Below are 23,477 nucleotides of genomic sequence, written 5' to 3'. Positions count from 1 at the left end.
ATATTTTTCAATCTCAATTTTAGCAAACCTAGCTGTTGTTCTTTAGCAAAATCTTGGGTTAAGTAATTTTTTAATACCCTTTATGTCAACCTATTGTTCTAAACACCACATGCATGTTTGGGTGTAAACAGACTTTGGTTTGTATGATTGGACTGGAACATTTCAATGACTGCACTGTAACCTTCATCTGATATATGACCAGATCTAGAGCAGCTTCTGTCAACATAGTGACAGGTCTTTTTCATCTAAATTATAGTCTATGTATACTGAGGAGGGAAACAGTTAATACAAGTCAATTTGGCTACTCTGAGATGAAGTCGATTTGGCTACCATCTGTAGAAGCTGATTCATCTATGCTATGCTTATAACCAGGTCTTAGAGAAGGGAGTCTATTAGTCCCCTTGTCTTGGTTAAGAACTGGCCCATATGCCCACCTGCCACTTAAAAATACTGTCTTTTCGGTCAATCAATTGGAATTATCCCAGTCAACGACATAATTTGGGTAGATGGCAAAGTCTGTTGTTGCCGATTTATCTATGGTAATCTGATTGATTTCCATTCTGATCTCCGGAATTTCCTGCCTCCTTCTGTTTCTGGTATTCCCGAAGATAGGCTGCAAATCTTCTTGTGGTCTCTCCGATATATGATGTGTAACAGTTCTTGCTTCCGCTCTTAAATACACATTCCCTATCTTCGCCTTTGGGTGTTTTGTCCTCACAACATAATGTACAATGATGTTTTGGAGAGTGTAAAGGGTTTCATGGCTGTTGGGATGCCATGGCTGCGATTTACTCTATAACATGATAAGTTTGTAGTGTTTGTGTTTACTACAGAACCACGAATATAAAATCCCCTTATCTATGCAATGACTACTTGTTCTTTCATCATATTCTTTTCCTTTATGACCTTTTCTTGTTCTTTTCTTTGTTTTCCTTTAGTTATTCCCCTATCCATTTGGGGCACATCAGGAATATCCTCACATCGTAGAGGCACGGATATGATTCTGTTCTTGTATTCTGTTTTATTGTTTTGTGACGATAGAATCACACCTATTTAGTAATGTCATGCAATGCCAGCTTCTGATAGAAAGGATGGATATTATTTCATTGCCATAAACAAACAGAGAATAGTGATAGATAACTTCAGTTTTGTTCACTTGACATGACCATTTGTCAGACTCCATCTAAGTGAGAATTTTTTCACTCAATCTTCTAACAAATATCCCGATATCTGCAGGATATTTCCAAACAAAAATCTGAACACAAAATTCAAATTTCCCTTTAAGTGTGACTTTGACATATAATATGTGTTCTGTCCCACACTGATACTTAGAATCTTGGGTCTACTTGTATCACAAATTCCATGAAAGCATGTTCCTCTACGCCATATACTATGTAATCAAATTTTGACCACTATAAATCACCTAAAACATTAGCTGTGATCTTTTACCATATTTATCCTGCCATCAACCCAGAGTGAGACGAGATATAATCTCGGACTCTTAAGTTTGGGGACTAGGTTTATTTCACTCCCTACTTGTGTTGGTTTGTGTTTATTGGGAAGCCGATCATGGGAAACAGGCTGGTCTGTGCTATTGAGGTAATGTCTGTGGGCAGAACATTTTACCTTAATTGCTCTTGATAGCATGCGACAGGCTCCCGATATGTTGTTCAGTGAGGTAGTTACTAACTACTACAAGGAAAATCTGTCTCAAAATGACACTGGTTGTTCTCAGGATGATAAACACAGCAAACAAACAAATATTACAGGGAAATGAAGCTACATTTGTCAGTAGTTTTATATGGGATGGGTTTATTCCTAGGCATGAGTTTATTACAGGATAAATATGGCACATGCGATAAGAACACAGAACCAAATATACAGAAAATATTGCCCTACCGGTCGTAGCTTAACATGGAACTGCTCTTGATGTGGTTTTCTTGTGAAGTACCAAAATCTTTCTGATTGGGGAAAGATCTTTGCCTTGGTTTCCATTGCAAATCTCACAGGCTCTTGAATTCCATGAATGACTAAATCTACTGCAATGGTTAGGAACACTCGAGTATCTGTAAGGACAGAAATAAGGTAAATTTAACATTCTGAAAACAGAGCAAAAACATACAAAGCATGAACGGTACACTATTAAAAACTGGTCATTCCTCAAGTTGAAGAATTTTGTCAGTCTTCAATTTTGTGAATATATAGATTCATAATTGATGAAAATTTTGTCATTATTTTTATTGCTTGGTTTGCCAAATATTTCATTATGAAGTACATTTAACTGTTATCAGAAATGTTTTTTCTCGCTGCAATTTCTTCACTACATAGATACTGCAAGGGTGTTAAGATCTGTATTTAATATCAAAAAAATATTTGAATACATTTACCATACCTAAATGACAGATAAAGAATAACAGTTTACAGAATAGCTAGAATATTAAAGAATATACAAGCATGCTGCCACTATAACTACTATAACACAACTACCTTTTGGAGTTTCTGTGTTGAGTACAGCGAAGCACTTCTCCGTTGGATCCCAGTTTCCAGATATAGAATAAGATTTCCCATCTCCAGAGTATCCCATAGAGTTCTGGGAATAAGGGTGGAGAAAGATCAATTAGTCAGATCAAAACATTTTTGTTAAATCATAGTACATTTCCGATTGCACTGAAATTCAATCTTAATTAGTCTAAGGGTAAAATGTCCAACTGAGTATGTCTTTCTCAAAACATTTACAAAATCTGTTGTTAGATAAACGAAATCATTAACATTTCAAAACTGTAATAATTCATTTTTTAGATGGAAAGGAACAAAATGTTAATATATAATTTTTTGAATTTCATGTTGTGAAGGTCATCATGAAATTATGAAATTGTTCCCCTCTATATCACATGAGAGATAACTTCACGTTAAGCTGAGACTTATCTCTTGAGTTTTCATAGCAGCAATATCTAAATCTTTCATTTCAAAATGTATATATCAGGTCAGCCACATTTGAGGAATCATTGTCTGGTTTCATTTGACAGAATATTGTTCTATTAAAACTTTGATTCCTCAATCCATGACTCAAGGTCTGATAACAACAATACGACAACTGAACAAAACCTGTACATACCATTTCAATCAGATGCATATCTCCATGCTTGACATTTCTCCCAGGTGATATCAAAAGGCCAAAACATCTGTAAAAGGAATTCATTTTCAGATTTTAGTTCAATACAATAAATATGCAGCAGACCTTCCTCTAGGCCCTATAGGATCAATTTACACAGTATCTCTGTATACATAGATAGTGTACCTCTCAATTTGGAGTTCTCTGGTCCCAGTCTGGCTAACACTAATCATGATGTTCTTTTCACTGTTACAGCGCAACTTGAACATGTTCTTGTCCTTGGGACAATATGAATAGTTTCCCTTCCCATCATCTTCTTTGATTTCCAAGGAGACAGTAAATATGGCAGTTTGTTCTGTTTCTGCAATGCTATTGCTGGATAGTAGACGTGTGTTTTTTGGAACTCTGCGGAATGTGGTAGCAAAGGAGTAAAGAATCTTTGCAACCTGTAATGTTAAGGATTTTTATACATATATATTATGTCATCAAAAAATGTTAAAACGAAAACATAAAATAATCAAAAATATCAGGCATTTTTTTTTTTCCCACAAAGTATTCATGTTGGTAAATCCTATAACATTTTGAAGGAAATTATATTAGGCATGAATCTCGAGACTACCGTTGTTGGGACAAATTTGTAATACATTAAGTGCAACAAAGATAATCTTTACTTTGTAGATAGTTGAATCAATCTGACATTGCATGAAGAGATATACAGTAAACAAACAAAAGATGAATGTGCCAAAATCAGTAATGATGTTAACAGTAGTCTGTTGTACACAAGTTACAGATATAACAAAATACATTAAATTCTGACAGATCTTTGATGAAAAAATTATAACAGGGTTATTTATCCATGATATCACAGCTGGTATTTATGAAGAACAGGGCAACAGAACAAAAACTTACCGCCTCAGCTAGCTCACACCTAAACACGTGGCACTGGAAAATAGCCGATTCTGCTGAATCACCGTGACTACAGGTAAATGCAAAGCAAAGCCTCTCATTGCTGTCTGCTGGCCCCCTCGCACAGAATAGGATACGATGGATCTTGTAAGATGCTATATCTGTGTCGGTAGTCGGATCAAGTATCCTGGAAAACATCAAAATTGTAAAATACTGAGTTACTTATATTACTAATCGAGTATTGATTGTTCTTTAAATTTTTTTATTATATAACAGGTTAATAATTCACTCATATTTCATTCACCTATCAGGAGCTAGTATCGTTACCCCTAATTACATACATAATTATATATACAATCTAATTAAAATTAGACTTGTCATTTCCGTTCCTCTACGATACACTGCAATACAAGATCTAACAACACCCCGTAGGAGGTCATCTCAGCATGACAAACAGCCTTATAAGAGCCTTCGGTTGCGTCTCCTTAGTATTGAAGACTCAAAGCAGCGCTTGATTTGAAATACGCAAAATTTCACAAAGGTAGACTACTCAAATGGCTACGATAATAAAAAAAAGTTGCTTATTCTCTGGGCGTTACATTGAAAGAAGAACAGAAAACGATAAGACATATATATTGTCTTAGTCGACAGGACGGACTCTGTTGCCAACTGGATTTCGAAAACCGTTACCATACACGTTATACCCTACCAAACTATTTTTACACGACGCTGCTGTCTTCACTGTCTCTCTCTCTTTCGTATGATTAATGAAAAATCTCACAGGCAGCACCCGTTTGTAAAAATATAAATCTGTTGAAGTGTTCTCGGTGAGATGGAGTGGGTGAAGCCATGTTGTTTACCGTTGCTATCGACCATCGGAATACCTCGGGAACGTTACGTAAGTATTTATACTTCCGAAGAATGAAATCACACAGACAATTTCATAGGCGGCGCGCTGATTGGCTGAGCTCAAAGGTCATGCTGAGATGACCTCCTACGGGGAGTCGTTAGATCTTGTATTGCAGTGTATCGTAGAGTATCGTAGAGGAATGGAAATAACAAGTCTAATTTTAATTAGACTGAATTATATATACAGACTGTAAGTAGAATGTGTGTGTACATTTTGTCTTTCATAATTAATTTAATGCTTAGTTTAGGAAAAGTGACCTAAGTTTTAGAAAATGAAAATTGCAAAAATGAAAACTAACTAATTTCAGAACAGATCTTTTCTTGTTAGTGGCATGGATCAATCTGGTACAGCTGATTAATTCTATATTATATATGCAAATCCAACCTCCCATAGATTGGCTTCTGAGCACTATTTGTTAAGCTAAGATACATTATATAGTATATATAGGAACACTTTAATATAGAACCAAAATACTGTGACCCCCATAATAACATTCAATCTTACATAAGAACAAGTATAAAATTCAAAAATGAAATTGCTTTAAATTCTGTACTTTTTTTATACAGTTTATTAAAAATTAATCCATACTGAAATGATCGATACATGCATTTTTCCCGATTGGGAAATCGTAACAAAATGCAATTTTTACATAAAAATGTGCATGTATATATATATTCACTATGATACAAAAAATGGTTGATGAAATACACTACTAAACCAGTCGTTAACGAGCAATTATCATGATCAGAAGCTCATTATATGAACATACATGTATTGTTCAATGTACACGTATGGTCGAGACTGGGCCTAGCAAGGTAAAAACATGCAAGTTGATTACCTTATAACTAAAACACATTTCTGTTCATTTATCACTGGTTTTTGGAAAGTATTTCATTTACAATTTTTTAGTTATAAAAACAGCAATAACCTATTTCTAACTTATTCTAAAAATATATGGTGATCATATCAATAGCTAATATAACATTTTCATCTATTTCTGACTGTTTCATATGATAATTGGTGCACAGCTATCAGATTTTTATTTATTTCTGACTGTTTCACATGATATTTGGTGATCATAGCTTCACATGATATTTGGTGATCATAGCTAACACTGATATCTCGATTTTCAAGAAACAAATTAAATTAAGTAAAACACAAATACCAGCCATAACCAATTCAAGCTCACACCAGGTAAATGAACCACATGCAATGACAGAAACAAGCAGGGTGCTGCCAGGCAGTGACGACACAATACACTGATGCAGAAGATGCTTACAGACGATGTAGAGAACAAAAGGCTAATAGCAGTGGCTTGAAAGTTGGAATGTCTCTTGATGCCAGTACAATAATGACAGATGAATCTTGATAAGGCATTGGTATGGTATAATGTCTGATTTATGTTATACACTTGAAGGAAATAAAATCCTTGGGGGAATAATTTAGGTAAAATAGAGACATTTGCCGAGTGTTATTACAAAATGTTCTGTATAAATCTCTTATAGAGGATTGAAGGTTAAAATTTATCACATGCTTCTATACAACATCGTTAAAAAAGTTAAGCTAGGCTCCAAAGTATATACTGACATTAATCATGTCTTCCATGATTCCTTTATGTTACTCATTCAAATCATGAAAAGGAATCGGAATCATTAACTGATATTTATTACAAACATACTTAATAATCTGATTTCAATCAGTATGGTACAACAAGCATACTGAGTGTTCCCCACCCGCCCCCACTAGGTATTATTTGGTCTTTTACAAGTGTCTGAAGTTTGATCCAAAACACATAAGCAATATAATGAAGCCTCTAACAAGAACACTGACAATGACTTTTCTAAAAATAATATTATCCCTGCCACTAATATATGTTCAGAGATATTATGATCTGAAATAAGATGCAGTAAATATATAGAAGTAGTAACAGTGACCTTGACCTCACAATCCCTGAAATTTGTACTCGTCAAAATATAGTCCAATGTAAGAGTGGGAAGTTTGATCAAAATCCTTCAAGGAATTGTAATATAGACAGGAACAGTTTTGGATATAAAATCTGATATAAGGAACAGTTTTGGATATAAAATCTGATATATATTTTTAACTGAATTTTAAAATAATTTATTATATTTCATTCGTCCCTTTGTCAAAAATGATTTCAAATTAGATATAATTTCGACATCATATAAGTAGATTCTAATTTGCCCTTTGGCACCAATCCTGTTTACCTGTTGACGTAGTTGATCTGAGATTAATGTTGCATGTTGTACATGGTTATCTAATATTGTCTTAGGCTATATGACAGCCGTCTTCCATATTATCATGTACCAATCAATCATATATACTCATACCTAGGACTTAGTACTATAAAAGATTAGATGTAATTACTATATGAGACAGTCGGTTTTCCAGGGAGCCATTCCTGGACACTAAGTCCTGGGCTGGGCTTTCGCCCGGGACAGGCCAGTACCGATACATGTATGCATGCTATATGTATGTATGATGCTCATATAACCTAATAAAAATACCATCTCAAGAAGAAGACCCATTTCATTATAGAATGAAAAACTCCTAAAACTTGAAATAGTCCAAATTTTTATGGTCCTTTGTAATTGTATAATATAAGTTTGATCTAACTCCCTTTGGCATGGAATGAAGCCGCTGAAGTGCTGACAAATGATTTCTAAAAATAGTAAATGTGACCTTGACCTTCACCAACAACTCTGAAATTTGTACGTGTCAAGATATAATGGTACCATTTTAGTGTGTGAATTTTGATGGAAATCCCTCAAGGAATAATGCCGCTAGTTAGGAGCCCTGAAAGAAGATTTTCTAAAAATAAAAATAGTAACGTTGTGACCTTGTGCTTGACTCAACAACCATGAAACTCAAACTTGTCTAATATTATGGTCCTTTATCATTATGTGAAGTTAAATCAAAATCCCTCAAGGAAGGAAGCTGCTAGAGCATTGAAAACCTTTGGTGTTACATACATGTTAATATGTACAAGGCGGATGAAGATGAAACCTAAAAAGTTATAATTCATGTGAAATGTTTGGCTACTTTGTGTTCATTTTTCTTCGGCATTATTAAGTCACTGGAAGACAAGTTTGCGCCATATGTTGTCTATTCCTACATGTACAGATGTCAGTGCAAAGTGCACCCGAAACTAAACACACATACAAATAATAACTTACTATCGATCTTTACTTGAAGATAAAGTAAACTAGAACTGTCGCCAGGATGGCTGACTAATACCCCCACAATCTGCACGAGTCAATGGTGAATTGGAACTGTTAATTAGAGGCTAACTAAGATAACCCAGTAATATAGTGATCAGTTGCCATAGCAACCATAATTTTGAAAAAAAAAAAAAAAAAAAAAGGGGCATGCACATCTACACATGGTCCTCTATATTTGTGTGAAGTTTCATTGAAATCAGCCCTTCGGTTTAGGAGGAGTTGTCCGGACAAACCTAAAGTTATGGTTCTTATGGGAAAACCTGTTTATAGTGACCAGTTGCCATAGCAACCATAATTAAAACAAGAGGCCCATGGGCCTTAACGGTCACCTGAGATTTGAAATATTTCAGTTTATCTAATTGACCCTTTTTGCCCCCCCCCTCCCCCTCATCAGCCCATAGGGGTCAGTCAGGGCCGACATATGCATATTATCAAACTTTCATTCCATGCTGAAAATGTTAACGAGAATGAATTCCAATAGAAATCAAAACAAATCAGTCAAAAATGTGATTTCCGTATATAAACTATAGTAAAATTTACCCCGTCCCCAGGGGCATACTTGTGACCTCAGGGTCATAAAATTTAAAATTTCAATAAAGCACCATAAGACCCATCAAACTATAAAGAGTATTTGATTCCACCTTATTTCAGTCTTGAGAAGAAGATTTTTGACATTTCAGTCAATTTGACCCTTTTTAGCCCCGTCCATCAGCCCCGGGGGTCAGTCAGGGCCAACATGTACATCAAACTGTCATCCCTTGCTGACAATTTTTACAAAATTAGAATGAATTCCAAAAGAAATAAAACAAATAAAAGTCAAAGATGTTATTTCCCTATATAAACTATAGTAAAGTTAAGCCCCTCCCCAGGGGCAAACGTGAAACCCCTGGGTCATGAAATTTACAATTTTGGTAAAGCACCTTAAGACCCTTCCATCTATGAAGAGTGTTTGATTCCAGCATATCTGAGAGTAGAGAAGAAGATTTTTGAAATTTCAGTCAATTTGACCCTTTTTGGCCCCGCCCCTCAGGCCCCTGGGGGGTTGGGACCATATAATTTACAATTTTGGTTGACCTTTAGCCATAGAAGCTTCTTGCCAAATTTCATAGAATTTGGTTTGTGGGTTTTGGAGAAGAAGTCGAAAATGTAAATTGTTTACGGACGCACGACGGACGACGCCGGACAAAAGGGGATTAGAATAGGTCACTTGAGACTTTGTCTCAGGTGACCTAAAAAAAAAGTGGCATGCACATCTACACATGGTCCTCTATATTTGTGTGAAGTTTCATTGAAATTGGCCATTTAGTTTAGGAGGAGTTGTCCGGACAAACTTTAAGTTATGGTTCTTATCGGAAAACCTGTTTATAGTGACCAGTTGCCATAGCAACCATAATTTTGAGAAAAATAAAGTGGCATGCACATCTACACATGGTCCTCTATATTTGTGTGAAGTTTCATTGAAATTGGCCCTTCGGTTTAGGAGGAGTTGTCCGGACAAACTTAAAGTTATGGTTCTTATCGGAAAACCTGTTTATAGTGACCAGTTGCCATAGCAACCGTAATTTTGAAAAAAAAGAAAGTGGCATGCACATCTACATATGGTCCTCTATATTTGTGTGATGTTTCAATGAAATTGGCCATTTAGTTTAGGAGGAGTTGTCCGGACAATCTTAAAGTTATGGTTCTTATCGGAAAACCTGTTTATAGTGGCATGCACATCTACACATGATCATTAATATTTGTGTGCAGTTTCATCGGAATTGGCCCATCGGTTTAGGAGGAGTTGTCCGGACAAAATGCGTCTACAGACAGACGACGGACGGACAGACAACCTGATTACCGAATACACCCCTAACTTTGTTGTGGGGGTATAAAAACTTCATTCATGTTGTTAACTAACTGTTGTTCAGAACAGAAAGCTAGTAAAGACATTGTAAATCAATCATTAGGTCAAAGAAAACGATGTCTGATATGATCTGGGAAATCACCTGTGTCCATAAATAGAACACAAAAGATCTAGAGTTCCATTTGAACATAAATGGTGGAAAAAAACGTTCTCTGGTCTAAAGAACAGCTGGCATGGTTTACAAGTTTACAGGAATATTCAAGTGATGTTTACCGTAAGCTTAATATATGATAATGAATTGATATCTTTATCTTGAATATTTTTATGACTGAATATTTTACCGTTTCCACAGCCTTGGGTATTCTGCTATAAGGTATAGTCTGTTTCATAAAACTTTAGAATAACGAATCTAAACAAGAGGCCCAATGGGCCTGTATCGCTCACCTGGCTCTAGAGCAAATTTGCAGTTGATTGAGGTCATTTCTACAGATACTATGCTGATAACAACTTTATTCAAATATCAGAGTAAGCTAAGTTTATTCATGTCAATATATTTTTTAGTCCCTCATTCCAGCATACTATTGGCCTAAGATCGGGTCTTGGCTCTTTGCTCTAAGCATGCTACAGACAGGCCCAATATCAAGTCCCTGGGCCTCTTGGTTATTGAGAAGAAGTCGTTTAAAGATTTTAACCTAATTGACCCATGTGACCTTGAATGAAGGTCAAGGTCATCTATTTGAACAAACTTGGTAGCCCTTCACCCAAGCATGCTACAGGCCCAATATCAATTCCCTGGGCCTCTTGGTTATTGAGAAGAAGTCGTTTGAATATTATAACCTATTTGACAAATGTGACCTTGAATGAAGGTCAAGGTCATTTATTTTAACAAACTTGGTAGCCTTTCACCCCAGCATGCTACAGGCCCAATATCAAGTCCCTGTGCCTCTTGGTTATTGAGAATAAGTCTTTTGAAGATTATAGCCTATTTGACCCATGTGACCTTGAATGAAGGTCCAGGTCATTTATTTTAACACACTTTGTAGCCCTTCACCCCAGCATGCTACAGGCTAAATATCAAGTCCCTGGACCTCTTGGTTATTGAGAAGAAGTCATTTGAAGATTATAACCTTTTTGACCCATGTGACCTTGAATGAAGGTCAAGGTCATTTATTTTAACAAACTTGGTAGCCTTTCACCCCAGCATGCTACAGGCCCAATATCAAGTCCCTGGGCCTCTTGGTTATTGAGAAGAAGTCGTTTGAAGATTATAGTGTATTTGACCCATGTGACCTTGAATGATAGTCAAGGTCATTTATTTTAACAAACTTGGTAGCCCTTCACTTTAGCATGCTACAGGCCCAATATCAAGTCCCTGGGCCCTAGTTATTGAGAAGAAGTCGTTTGAAGACTATAACCTATTTGACCCATGTGACCTTGAATGAAGGTCAAGGTCATTTATTTTAACAAACTTGGTAGCCTTTCACCCCAGCATGATACAGGCCAAATATCAAGTCCCTGTGCCTCTTGGTTATTGAGAAGAAGTCTTTTGAAGATTATAGTCTATTTGACCCATGTGACCTTGAATGAAGGTCAAGGTCATTTATTTGAACAAACTTTGTAGCCCTTCACCCCAGCATGCTACAGGCCCAATATCAGGTCCCTGGGTCTTCTGGTTATTGAGAAGAAGTTGTTTGAAGATTATAGTGTATTTGACCCCTGTGACCTTGAATGAAGGTCAAAGTAATTTATTTTAACAAACTTGGTAGCCCTTCACTTTAGCATGCTACAGGCCCAATATCAAGTCCCTGGGCCTCTTGGTTATCAGAAGAAGTCGTTTGAAGATTATAACCTATTTGACAAATGTGACCTTGAATGAAGGTCAAGGTCATTTATTTTAACAAACTTGGTAGCCCTTCATCCTAGCATGCTACAGTCTCAATATCAAGTCCCTGGGCCTCTTGGTTATTGAGAAGAAGTCGTTTGAAGATTATAGCGTATTTGACCCCTGTGACCTTGAATGAAGGTCAAAGTAATTTATTTTAACAAACTTGGTAGCCCTTCACCCAAGCATGCTACAGACCCAATATCAGGTCCCTGGGTCTTCTGGTTATTGAGAAGAAGTTGTTTGAAGATTATAGTGTATTTGACCCCTGTGACCTTGAATGAAGGTCAAAGTAATTTATTTTAACAAACTTGGTAGCCCTTCACTTTAGCATGCTACAGGCCCAATATCAAGTCCCTGGGCCTCTTGGTTATTGAGAAGTAGTTTGAAGATTATAGTCTATTTGACCCCTGTGACCTTGAATGAAAGTCAAGGTCATTTATTTTAACAAACTTGGTAGCCCTTCACCCCAGCATGCTACAGGCCCAATATCAGGTCCCTGGGGCTTTTGGTTATTGAGAAGAAGTCGTTTGAAGATTATAGCGTATTTGACCCCTGTGACCTTGAATGAAGGTCAAAGTAATTTATTTTAACAAACTTGGTAGCCCTTCACCCAAGCATACTACAGGCCCAATATGAAGTTCCTGGGCCTCTTGGTTATTGAGAAGAAGTTGTTTAAATGAAAAAGTTGACGCCGGACGGCCGGACAGACGGACGGACGACGGACGCCGCACCATGGCATAAGCTCACTTGCCCTTCGGGCAGGTGAGCTAATAAGGGCGCTCCCACTCTCAATAACCCGCGCCCTGCGCCCTTATTAGGTCATATACGGTATATACAATATACAGTTATTAGATATCATTAAACAATATATATATGTTGATAAAAAAAAAACAAGCATAATACTTATACACCTAACTGAATATTTATCAGAAAATAGCTATTATGAGGTGACAAATATCTAAAGCAGTTAATCAAACCCAGACAGCTTTTCTGGGAGTTCACTGATAACCAACGCTACCAAGATGATCACAGACATGGATTAATAAGAGATCACAAATAACGCAATTTTTTAGAGCCATACTCAAGAATACCTAGTTCAATGTGGAGACTTTCACTTGTGGAAACTATGGTTTATACAGTTTGTATGAAAGATGTTCATAATGATACATTTATAACTTAACAGTAAAAAGATATGATGCATTATCGTCACTACCATGTACATGTGTATTGGTACATTCTAATGATCATCACAAGCTCAGAATGGGGGAAAAGCAAGGATACCGCTGATTTACATGTATGGTGCACACTGGGTTGGGGCAGAAACAGCAACTCGAGGATTTTCTATAGTTATACTGTAATATATACTGTAAAAACACAGCATTGTGCTTAATTCATTACCAATTTTTCTTTAGCGAATTGAAATTTCAAAAACAAATTCAAACAATTTTGGAAAATGTTGCAACATTTATAATGTATTTTTGATCCAAATTAAAGATTTTCTTAAATAAACTGTAAAATTATAACAAAATTTTGTAGGAAAGAAACTAATGGTGCAGAATTTTCTTCCTTTGCATATTATATTAATATGCATCAAATATAAAATAATCTAATTAGTCATTAATTAAAACAAAAATTCCAAATTGATGTCTAATTAAATTTTCAAATAAACCTATCTTTCCTTTTTTCCAATACAGTGTATACTTAAATTATAAAGATAAATTAAAGCAAATGGCAGAATTTTATTACAAAACTTATGAAACTTAAACCGAATAAAATATTTAAACTTTAAAACTTGAAACTGAAAAAGAGTGGAAGTGAAAAAATAAATAAATAAAAGGATATATATATACACATAAACTTTGTATACCACTGCATACCTAACACATCCATCAGGTCTGTAATTGAAAAAAAGAAAATAACAAAATCATAGCCATATTATTAAAACACAATCAGTCAAATGTATATGCAGATACAGTACTTCCCATCAACTCCTAATTAGTGATATATACATATATCTCCAATCAGAATGTCACTGGTCTTTAATCAACACTAGCTACCTTATATTTATATAAATGTATAAATTTACACAAAAGACCAATAATATCAAGGACATATTTTTATTTAGTCAGCATTGACCAGAAGTAAGACATATTAATTCAATGTAAAATCTATACCAACATTACAACATACTTTCCTATCCATATCCATATTCATATCCTAATTATAAACCAAATCAGGGTGGCGAATATGACGTTTTGTGGAAATTTTACTATATATGGATAAATACTTTTTTGACGGTAGGGACTTTGTTAATTTAGTTTTTAATGTTAGTTACTTCAATGCCTTTTTTTATCCACTGCTATGGAGCTTCTTTTAAACAATTTTTTGTGAAAACCATCTCTACACATTACAGATTTGGAATACTGTAACCTGTCTGAGAGTCAATATCTACAATAAATATTTTAGTCTGTTTCTTTATATTGAAAAAAGAGGTTTTGGGAGATAATCACAAAACATAAAGCAGATTGACCCTATTATTTTAATAAGGAAAAATATCTCCCATATTTTTCATCTAATTCGAAGTTGTTTCTGATAACTTATAAGATTAGAACAACGCCAAACATGGGATAAAAAAAAATTCAAAATATTTACAACATTTTTTATTATTTCCCTATTATCATGATAATATGATCCTATCAATTAATTTCAAAGAGGAAATTATATAAAAAATACTTAAAAAACAAAGTGATCAGTGGAACTGATGAATGCTCTCCGAAAACAACTTTAATTATTGGAGGCTTTTCCTGTGAATTTCTTATTTGAAACGAAACATATCTGTAACAAGCATTAAAATGGAGAGACTGCTAAAAGAAAGAATAATGTTCTAACATGTTGCATACATGTATTTGTGTCCAACAAATACTTATGCTTGAGCTATGAAGGTAAAGGCATATATATATAGCTCAGTCTGAATGTATGTGTATATCAATAGTTTCATCGACATCTATTCGAAATACAGTTATAATCCGAAAACGAAAGTTTAACAAAGGACAGTAATTCTGTAAATAAGGTGCCGCATGCCCTGAATCTGGTACATGGTACATCATCTTAAAATGACCAATGAATACAACTTTTTCATTTTCCTAGTTTTAACTGCAAGCAATGTTTTTTGCTCCAGACAGGTAATTTTAACAAAGGGCAATAACTCTGCAAATTAGGAGCAGTGGGCGTGAATCTAGTACATACACTGCAAATTGCCCTTGTGTAGCTGTTGTACACACAGTTTTATGATCCTTGCTTAACTGTGAATATTTCCCAGTATTTTTTTCTTAAATTGTATCACAAAGAATTCACTACATCGTTTTAGATAACTAGCTATAGTGGTAGGGTAGGTATAAATTTACATATTGTGTCAAATGAAATTAAATAACCCAACTGTAAAAAAAAATGAACTATATAAAAAATTTGTTGGATTGATATATAAATACATATATTGTATGAAAATAAAGAAAAAGACAGGCAATAACAATTTTGTATTAAATTTGTGGATTTAATCAACTAGAATATAATTTAATCAAAATGGTGGATATAGAATATGAAAGTTTCTTAGTGATTTAGATTTTTATAACAAAATATTATCCAAAACATTGTGGATACAAAACATTTAGATATTGAAATAATTTACTTAGTATATAAACCATTACTAACAATATATACATGCAAGTAATATTATTTCTACATGTGTAATCTGTATGGGAAACTTGATTTGTCACAAAAGGGTGGTGAAAGAGTACAAATTTAGTTTTTTATCATAAAAATTCTTCATAATTGACTCCATATGAACAATTTATGCCAAAATATTAACAAAACAGTTTTCTTGAAAATTAAAACTAAACCAGAAATCCCTATTGTACCCTTCAAATTTTTGTTTACAAACACTGACCAAGTAAAATTCATACATTGGTCATGATCGAGCGTCTAACTCCTTTTCGATGCATAAACCGTTACTACTGCTACATATTAAAGCCTTTTTTTTCCTAATAACACCAAAATCATTGACACAAATATGTACTTATTCACATTTAAACATATTGGTATCATATTTGTTACAAAGGCTTCAAATCAAATTATCCCTACTAGTTTGGAGACCCCCTATTTACTGGCTACCCGGATAACTAGAATTCTTTTATTTCATTTTACTGCATTATTTATTATGCAGGTAAGATGTTCTAAAACTCATAGGAAAAAATGCCAAGTAGAGATCAATGTGTTTCAATTTGTAGTGAATAAATTTGAAAACAAGATTTATTTTAATTCAACTTATAATAACAAAAATTCAAACATATCAACAGTTCATGCTAAAACTTTAACATAAGGACATCAAAAGCATTATTGCGAAACACAAACAATAATAACTAGCAGAGATTAGTCTGGCTCATCAATTGATATATGGACTAGAGGAATGAGTTTTGGTTTATTCTCTACAGCGTTTCTGGAACAATAGTTACAAAGTGTGATGTAGGTTTGTCTATGAGCCAAAATTGAAAAGTCATCTTGCAAGCAATCTTGAGAGATTGCTTAATAATATTATAAGTATATAAATATCTACTTGCTCTCTATTCAATTTGAGGGAAAGAATTTTTTCCTTGCTCATTGCAAAGGAAAAAGAAAGTTGTATGATATACAGAGCCAAGATTATTCCCATACTGGTTTCTGACAATTAATAATGGTATATACAATTTCTTCATAAACTCCAAATGTGAAACTCTTAATTGCATATTGACAGAGTTTTCAAGAAATTGTTATATCCCATTTGTTAAAACATTTGTAACAACCACATGAGCAAGAAAGGAATTGTAAGGCTTTGGGTTAATCAGTAAATAATGTACCTGACAACTCCATGTGACGTGCTTGGAACAGACAGAATGATAGGAATGGCCATCTGTGATTGGTCATTCAGAATGGCCATGTTGCGGTAGATCTCCACTTCACTCCTCGGTGCATTGACCAGAGCACAGCCAAGGTAGGTAACTCCATTAAATACAGTTTCACCTTGGAAAGGTGATGCTGGCAAGGAGGTTGATCTCTCACGAGCTAATAATAGAAATAATTCAAACTATTGATGGCATAATCAATTTAGAAAAAGAAAATGCTTTTCACAAAACAGCCTGTCACATTACAATTTTCAGCTTTAAATAATACAATCTTGTAATATAACTTTATACCATTAAATAATTTAGATTAATATTTAGATTCCGTTGAAATTCTTTTTCATGCAACTACTTTTCTTAATTTCCTCCAACATCCAACTCATCTTCTGTTCTCTGTACATATTTCTTTCTTTTTTGTTGTTGTTGATCTTCATAATATAAGATACCCTTTCATGTACACTTGGAAAATGACTACAATGCATATACACCACCTTGTGCACCAAATCCAATCAAACAGCTTACCCTAGTTTTAACAATATAAGCTTATTTAATTTGCAAAGCCTATTTCAAGAGTGGAGAATTTCACAGATGTTCTGATAAAAACTAGATGAGATATATATCGGGGCTTTTCTCACTGTTTTGGGATGGGGCCTTTGTGTCTCATTCTGGGGAAAAAATCAGGAAAGATTTTTTTTGGAGTAAACTGCAAATTTTGGGAATTTGTCTTAAACATTAAATAATTTAATTGGGAATGGGACCTATTAACGGCCCCGAGAAGCTCAGAAAAAGCCCTGGATATATATAAATACCATTTAAAATAACTGAACAACTATTTTCAGATTGATTGAAATTTGTTGTTTCAATGTTTTATGACATTTACCTGCAGGAGCACTAATGACATCTGCTGATTGGCTACTCGGGAGGACATGGTCACCCTTGCTACTTTCCCCCAGCCGGTTGTCAGCTGACAAAGATTCACTGGATGTCAGAGTTGATGTCATCTGGTCTGGGGGACTGTCAACTGATATCTCCATGTTAAGGTCATTGATATCACCAGTTATTTTCAGTTTGGGTTCCCCATTGACAACAACATAATCATCGCCAGTAGACGAGGATTCCAGGGAACTGCGACTAACTGCGTCCTCCATGTCATGTTAGGCTCAGCAATAAGGGTTCCAAGGGTGGACCATTCTTATACTGGAAGAGTTCAAAAAACGTCTTTCATAAGTCTGATTGATTAAGGGCTTTTATTGAATGAATACAGAACACATATAGATATATCATACATATCAACCTCTGAAACCTCAAATGATGGAGATCTCCCTCATTCCACGTCCAAAATGAGAGGTAATTTTTTTGTCCATATATATATACATAAAGAGGATATTCTAATAATCCACACCACCTAGCCCGAGTTTCCTCTGGCCCTGACACCATCTGGTGCTACATGGTGTCAGGGCCAGAGGAAACTCGGGCTATACACACAACCTTGTAAATGATCTCAGGTTACTATTGAGTACATTTTCAAATCGCAATATGAAAACATCGTTTAATCTAAAAGAAAATAATAAAAAGAACTTGTTTTTCATTATTTTATTTTTTACTTTACTCGAGAAATGCTAGAAGGAATATTGATACCCTGCCTACACTGCTCCCCATCTTAGAACACATGCAGACATGCATGGATATATATATCATATAAGTCTGAAAGTCTCTGATTCTGAATTAGGAAGGAGTTATAAAAAAAATACCCTGCCCCTGCCGGGCTTCGAACTAGGGACCATTCAAATTTGCTCTCAAGGCAAACATCCTACCACTATATAGGTAAAGGAAAATAACCGAAAATTCCTGCTATAATCTGAGCTAGTTAGGTGACCTTATATATATACGCTCTACTTTCACACTACTCCCTCCCTCAATGTCTTTGCCCCGGAAGACAATCACAACCCAGGTTAACTAACGACCTTTTGCTCTCAAGGCAAACATTCTACCACACGATTAAAATATAAAGAGAAACACACACATTCCCCCCCCCCCCCCCCCCCTAAAATCTGAGCTAGTAATTAAGGTGACTTTATACTCTCTACTTTTACAAATGTACATACAATGTGATAAAGTAAATGAACCATTTAAGCTGTTCTGCACAATGAAATAGTAACAGAATATTTGTGATCAGAAGCTTAAGAAGGTTTTGGTTTGCCTGGATCCATAGGCAACTCTTTGTAATGCATTGACTAACCAATTGTCATTTCTTGACAAACAACATTGTAAATATTCTTTGTTTTCACTCACGAAGTAATTTCCAAACTGTTCAAATGCAAACTATTTTCATTTTGAATTCCATTAGTGTAAAACGTTTATATTATAATTAAGAACCCACTAGCCTAGAATGACCAGATATGTCGTGACCTGATGACAGGACCAAATTATGAGGCGCATCAGTAAAGTATCCCGGTCCGGTCAATGATATATGTTCTTATTCCTAACCAATCATGTAAAATCCGTCAGACATACACTAAATACATACTCAGATGTTCACAAAAGGGCGAAGCTATTGCGTACTATTAGGAAAGTCTTACCTAAATATCACAATAACATTACGACTTTTATTTCCTGTAAACATAAAGCAGTCTTGTTTACGCCGGATGGAGAAAACGATGAAGAAATCGGGAACACAGTGACAGCAACGACAAAATTGCTGTAATTGAGCAATATGACAATAAACGATCGGGTCAGTGATTGTGGCACCATATGTTTACCTGGTCTGAATCATAAGCCACCGTCATCCAAAAACAAACGACGATTTTGCTGAAACTTACAGTTCCTCATAATATTATTGAAGAAGATGGCGCTAAACGAAAACTTCCGCATGATGTCACCGATGACTTCGGAAAGCTCCGTCATTTTCCGGAAGCATTCGTTAAGTAGCAGACGACGCATTTGAAGAAAACTTTTTTTGTAGGATTTCAAGATGGTTTATAACGCGTAAAGGCGAAACTTAAAATAAAATACAACGATATTCTTATGAAATATTATTTTAAACATAATGTTTTGCTGCGAATAACAGCACGCGCGATGATGTCAGAAGGTGTATAAATACTGCATCAAGGACTAGCGTTAGTCAGTTTGAATTTGTACAGAGAACGTTGCGCTCTTAAGTACAAAGTTGTTCAGGCCGTTACCCTTGAAAAGAAGTGAGACTGAAGCAAAAACATGGTAAGAGAACCATTTGTTTTATTATTTGCATTGTGTATTGAATAGTTTGGTAAATTTTCAAATAATTTCTTTTACTGTTTACTTCTGATTCACTCAGGGATGGGATGCACATATAATGTCCCTGATCCACTCCAGTTATGAATTATGAGTTATGAAATCTACCTCGTTCTTGGTCGGTTGTTCACGACGCTGTTTTTTTTTCTTTCTTCGACCTGCATATATTGTTAAATTTTCTGCCATGCCCTGATCATGAATTGATTAGGCATATTTTTTAATATTTTGAATTTCAGCATTTCTGTTGCATGACGTGCAAAGTCTTTAATATTGTATATAAATACGAGTCGATCGCTTTACATTGATAATTCATGAAAAGTCCGAACAATTTGTGTACAAAATTATTTTTTTTAAATTAAGTAACGGACTTGAAGTAACGCTATGATGCATTGTAATGTCATTGAATGTTTTAGCGCCTATGGCACAAATTTAGGAATTCGGACACTATTGTTTCTACATTAAAATAAAAAACAGAACAGGTTGCAACTTTTCATCTGATACATATCATATGATATGATATGTGCTCTTTCTCTACAGCTGTGAGTAGATAGGAACATTGCGTTCCCAATATAGCTGACACACATAGGCCTATCAGATTATAAGTCTCTGGCGGTCTAAGTCTACCTACTAGGTACTGAACATCTGCAATATTCTGTAGAGCTGAGAACGACTGGAAGTCTGTGGAAATGGGGGTCAAGCACTAATAATACACAAGACTGCTATAGCCTAGATTATAATCATGTTGTTAACCATACACTTGTAGATGAGACTAAATGTACATTCCCAATTGATTATTCATTATTTTTGGAAAGTATGCTGGGAAAGGGTTATTCATTTAGAAGGATTATAATTTTATAGAGGTCTTCTAGGCAAGGCTAATTAAATAAAACTGCTAAAATTAGCCGACCACAAAAACTTTAAAAAAAATATTTGCAATAAGAAATGAACCAGTTCTAACTTTTTCATCTTCATCCACAGAGGGAGTGTATTTCTATTCATGTTGGACAAGCTGGTGTGCAGATTGGCAATGCCTGTTGGGAGTTGTACTGTTTGGAGCATGGAATACAGCCTGATGGACAAATGCCAAGTGACAAAACCATTGGTGGGGGTGATGACTCTTTCAACACCTTTTTCAGCGAAACTGGTGCTGGAAAGCATGTCCCAAGAGCAGTATTTGTTGACTTAGAGCCAACTGTTGTAGGTAAGCATAGTTGATTGGTTAAAGAAATATTGATTATTTTCTTTGTTTTATATTTAATTCTTATATCATTAATATCATTCACTGTTCATTTTCTACAGGGGTGTATATATAAGCCTCTGACTTTAAAGTTTCTGATTTAATGCATAATCTTAACTTCCATTCTCTACCATATTAATGTTTTTGTTAAAAATTACTGTTACTAAAGATGGATATTTAATTCAGACAGTTTTTTGTGAAAACAATGCCATAATGCTAATTAGTTGCAATTCCAAAATTGATGGTAGCTTGTCCTCTACATGCACTTCTGATTTATTGGCATTCCTAACATTGCCTGCTATTATTGTAGATGAGGTTAGGACTGGAACGTATCGCCAACTATTTCATCCAGAGCAACTTATCACTGGCAAAGAAGATGCTGCTAACAATTATGCCAGAGGTCATTACACTATTGGCAAGGAAATTGTTGATCTTGTATTGGATAGGATCAGGAAATTGGTAAGTTATAAGGAAAGAAATACGTTTCTAATTTTCAATTTATGATTTACATAAATTATAAGCAGGCTAAAAAAAGGCCATTATTAAAGCTATCGTAGGACCCCATAACACCATTTAATTATTTTAACCTTGTTTCCATTTATTTTATCTCTAGGCTGACCAATGTACTGGACTTCAAGGATTCCTGATTTTCCACAGCTTTGGTGGTGGCACTGGTTCTGGATTTGCTTCCCTTTTGATGGAAAGATTATCTGTTGACTATGGAAAGAAGTCGAAGCTGGAGTTTGCCATTTACCCAGCACCTCAGGTAAACTTTCATTTATAAATTCTTTTAGTCTAATCAAACAAATTTCGTGGAAATACAAATTGTCAATGGATCATGTGAAAAAAAAAAAATCTTGAATATTAAATAATTTTTTGTATAATTTCATACTGATATCTTGATCATGGTTATACAAAATTTAAAATTTAAGCTGCAGAATTGGTACAATGTAGTAGAAATATATATAAACAAGAAATTACATGCCTGAAGACAGACATAGGCCATTGAAATTAATTTGTGACATTTTCACTAAAATTATTATTATGTATTTCTTGGAAGCACATATAGATTTATTTACTTGATTTGTAGGTGTCTACAGCTGTTGTTGAACCATACAACTCCATCTTGACTACCCATACAACCTTGGAACATTCAGACTGCGCATTCATGGTCGATAACGAGGCTATCTATGATATCTGCAGGAGAAATCTTGACATTGAACGTCCTACATACACAAATTTGAACAGGTTGATCGGGCAAATTGTCAGTTCAATCACAGCCTCACTTCGTTTCGATGGTGCCCTGAACGTAGATCTGACGGAGTTCCAGACCAACTTGGTACCATACCCTCGTATTCATTTCCCTTTAGTAACCTATGCCCCTGTCATCTCTGCTGAGAAGGCCTACCATGAGCAATTGTCTGTTGCTGAAATAACCAATGCCTGCTTTGAGCCAGCTAACCAGATGGTGAAATGTGATCCCCGTCATGGAAAATACATGGCCTGCTGCATGTTGTACAGAGGTGATGTTGTACCAAAGGATGTCAATGCTGCCATTGCTACCATCAAGACCAAGAGAACCATCCAATTTGTTGACTGGTGCCCAACAGGATTCAAAGTCGGAATCAACTACCAGCCACCCACTGTTGTCCCAGGTGGTGATTTAGCCAAGGTGCAGAGAGCTGTATGCATGCTGAGTAATACCACAGCCATTGCGGAGGCGTGGGCTCGTCTTGACCACAAATTTGATTTGATGTACGCCAAACGTGCCTTTGTTCACTGGTATGTTGGAGAGGGAATGGAAGAAGGAGAGTTTTCTGAGGCACGTGAGGATCTAGCTGCCCTGGAGAAGGATTACGAGGAAGTTGGTGTGGACTCTGTTGAGGGAGAAGCTGAAGAGGAGGGAGGGGACGAGTATTAGATGTCTCCATAAATATAACTTGTGATGTAGCGGTCAACCATCACAATTGATTTGATAGGGCATCTGAAATAAAGACTTTATTTTACATTGTAGGTTTGAACTTTGATTTTCAATATGACACACAAAATACTTTAATAAATAATGTGCTTTGTTTACATTTACCTTGAGTTACAAAACTTCATTTATTCAAATTCTTAATAAATTTCAATTGCTAATA

The 23,477-nt window shown here is 35.2% G+C and overlaps 2 protein-coding genes across 6 annotated transcripts in view; one reads left to right on the top strand and one right to left on the bottom strand.

The window, feature by feature from the left end:
- The window catches only part of LOC117321860 (rab GTPase-activating protein 1-like), a 49,055-nt gene extending 29,346 nt beyond the window's left edge, over positions 1-19,709 (bottom strand). For 2 of the 5 annotated variants that reach the window (XM_033876452.1, XM_033876455.1), the window contains exons 1-9: positions 19,592-19,709; positions 17,713-18,029; positions 16,791-16,995; positions 13,779-13,796; positions 4,022-4,205; positions 3,299-3,558; positions 3,116-3,182; positions 2,488-2,590; positions 1,900-2,066 (exon numbers count right to left, since the gene is read on the bottom strand). In XM_033876452.1, the coding sequence (XP_033732343.1) occupies positions 1,900-2,066; positions 2,488-2,590; positions 3,116-3,182; positions 3,299-3,558; positions 4,022-4,205; positions 13,779-13,796; positions 16,791-16,995; positions 17,713-17,980 (1,272 nt within the window). In that variant the 5' untranslated portion in view covers positions 17,981-18,029; positions 19,592-19,709. Of the gene's footprint in view, positions 1-1,899; positions 2,067-2,487; positions 2,591-3,115; positions 3,183-3,298; positions 3,559-4,021; positions 4,206-13,778; positions 13,797-16,790; positions 16,996-17,712; positions 18,030-19,411 lie in introns of all 5 variants that reach the window. The other 3 variants (XM_033876453.1, XM_033876454.1, XM_033876457.1) reach the window with 3 other exon arrangements.
- A 171-nt stretch (positions 19,710-19,880) lies between these two features.
- LOC117321861 (tubulin alpha chain, testis-specific) lies at positions 19,881-23,477 on the top strand. Its single transcript, XM_033876458.1, has 5 exons — positions 19,881-20,048; positions 21,081-21,303; positions 21,650-21,798; positions 21,953-22,105; positions 22,430-23,477. The coding sequence occupies exons 1-5, from the start codon at positions 20,046-20,048 to the stop codon at positions 23,258-23,260; spliced, it is 1,359 nt and encodes a 452-aa protein (XP_033732349.1). The 5' UTR covers positions 19,881-20,045; the 3' UTR covers positions 23,261-23,477.

Source organism: Pecten maximus, chromosome 2 (genome assembly GCF_902652985.1).
Source record: "Pecten maximus chromosome 2, xPecMax1.1, whole genome shotgun sequence".
NCBI classification, from domain to species: Eukaryota; Metazoa; Mollusca; class Bivalvia; order Pectinida; family Pectinidae; genus Pecten; species Pecten maximus.
Note: the sequence above shows the minus strand (reverse complement) of the source record. Positions and strands in the feature narration are given on the sequence as shown.

Coding starts and splice junctions, on each gene's coding strand:
- LOC117321861 (XM_033876458.1), top strand. Junction 21,799..21,952: donor TGGATAGGATCAGGAAATTG/GTAAGTTATAAG, acceptor TTTTATCTCTAG/GCTGACCAATGTACTGGACT. Junction 22,106..22,429: donor CCATTTACCCAGCACCTCAG/GTAAACTTTCAT, acceptor CTTGATTTGTAG/GTGTCTACAGCTGTTGTTGA.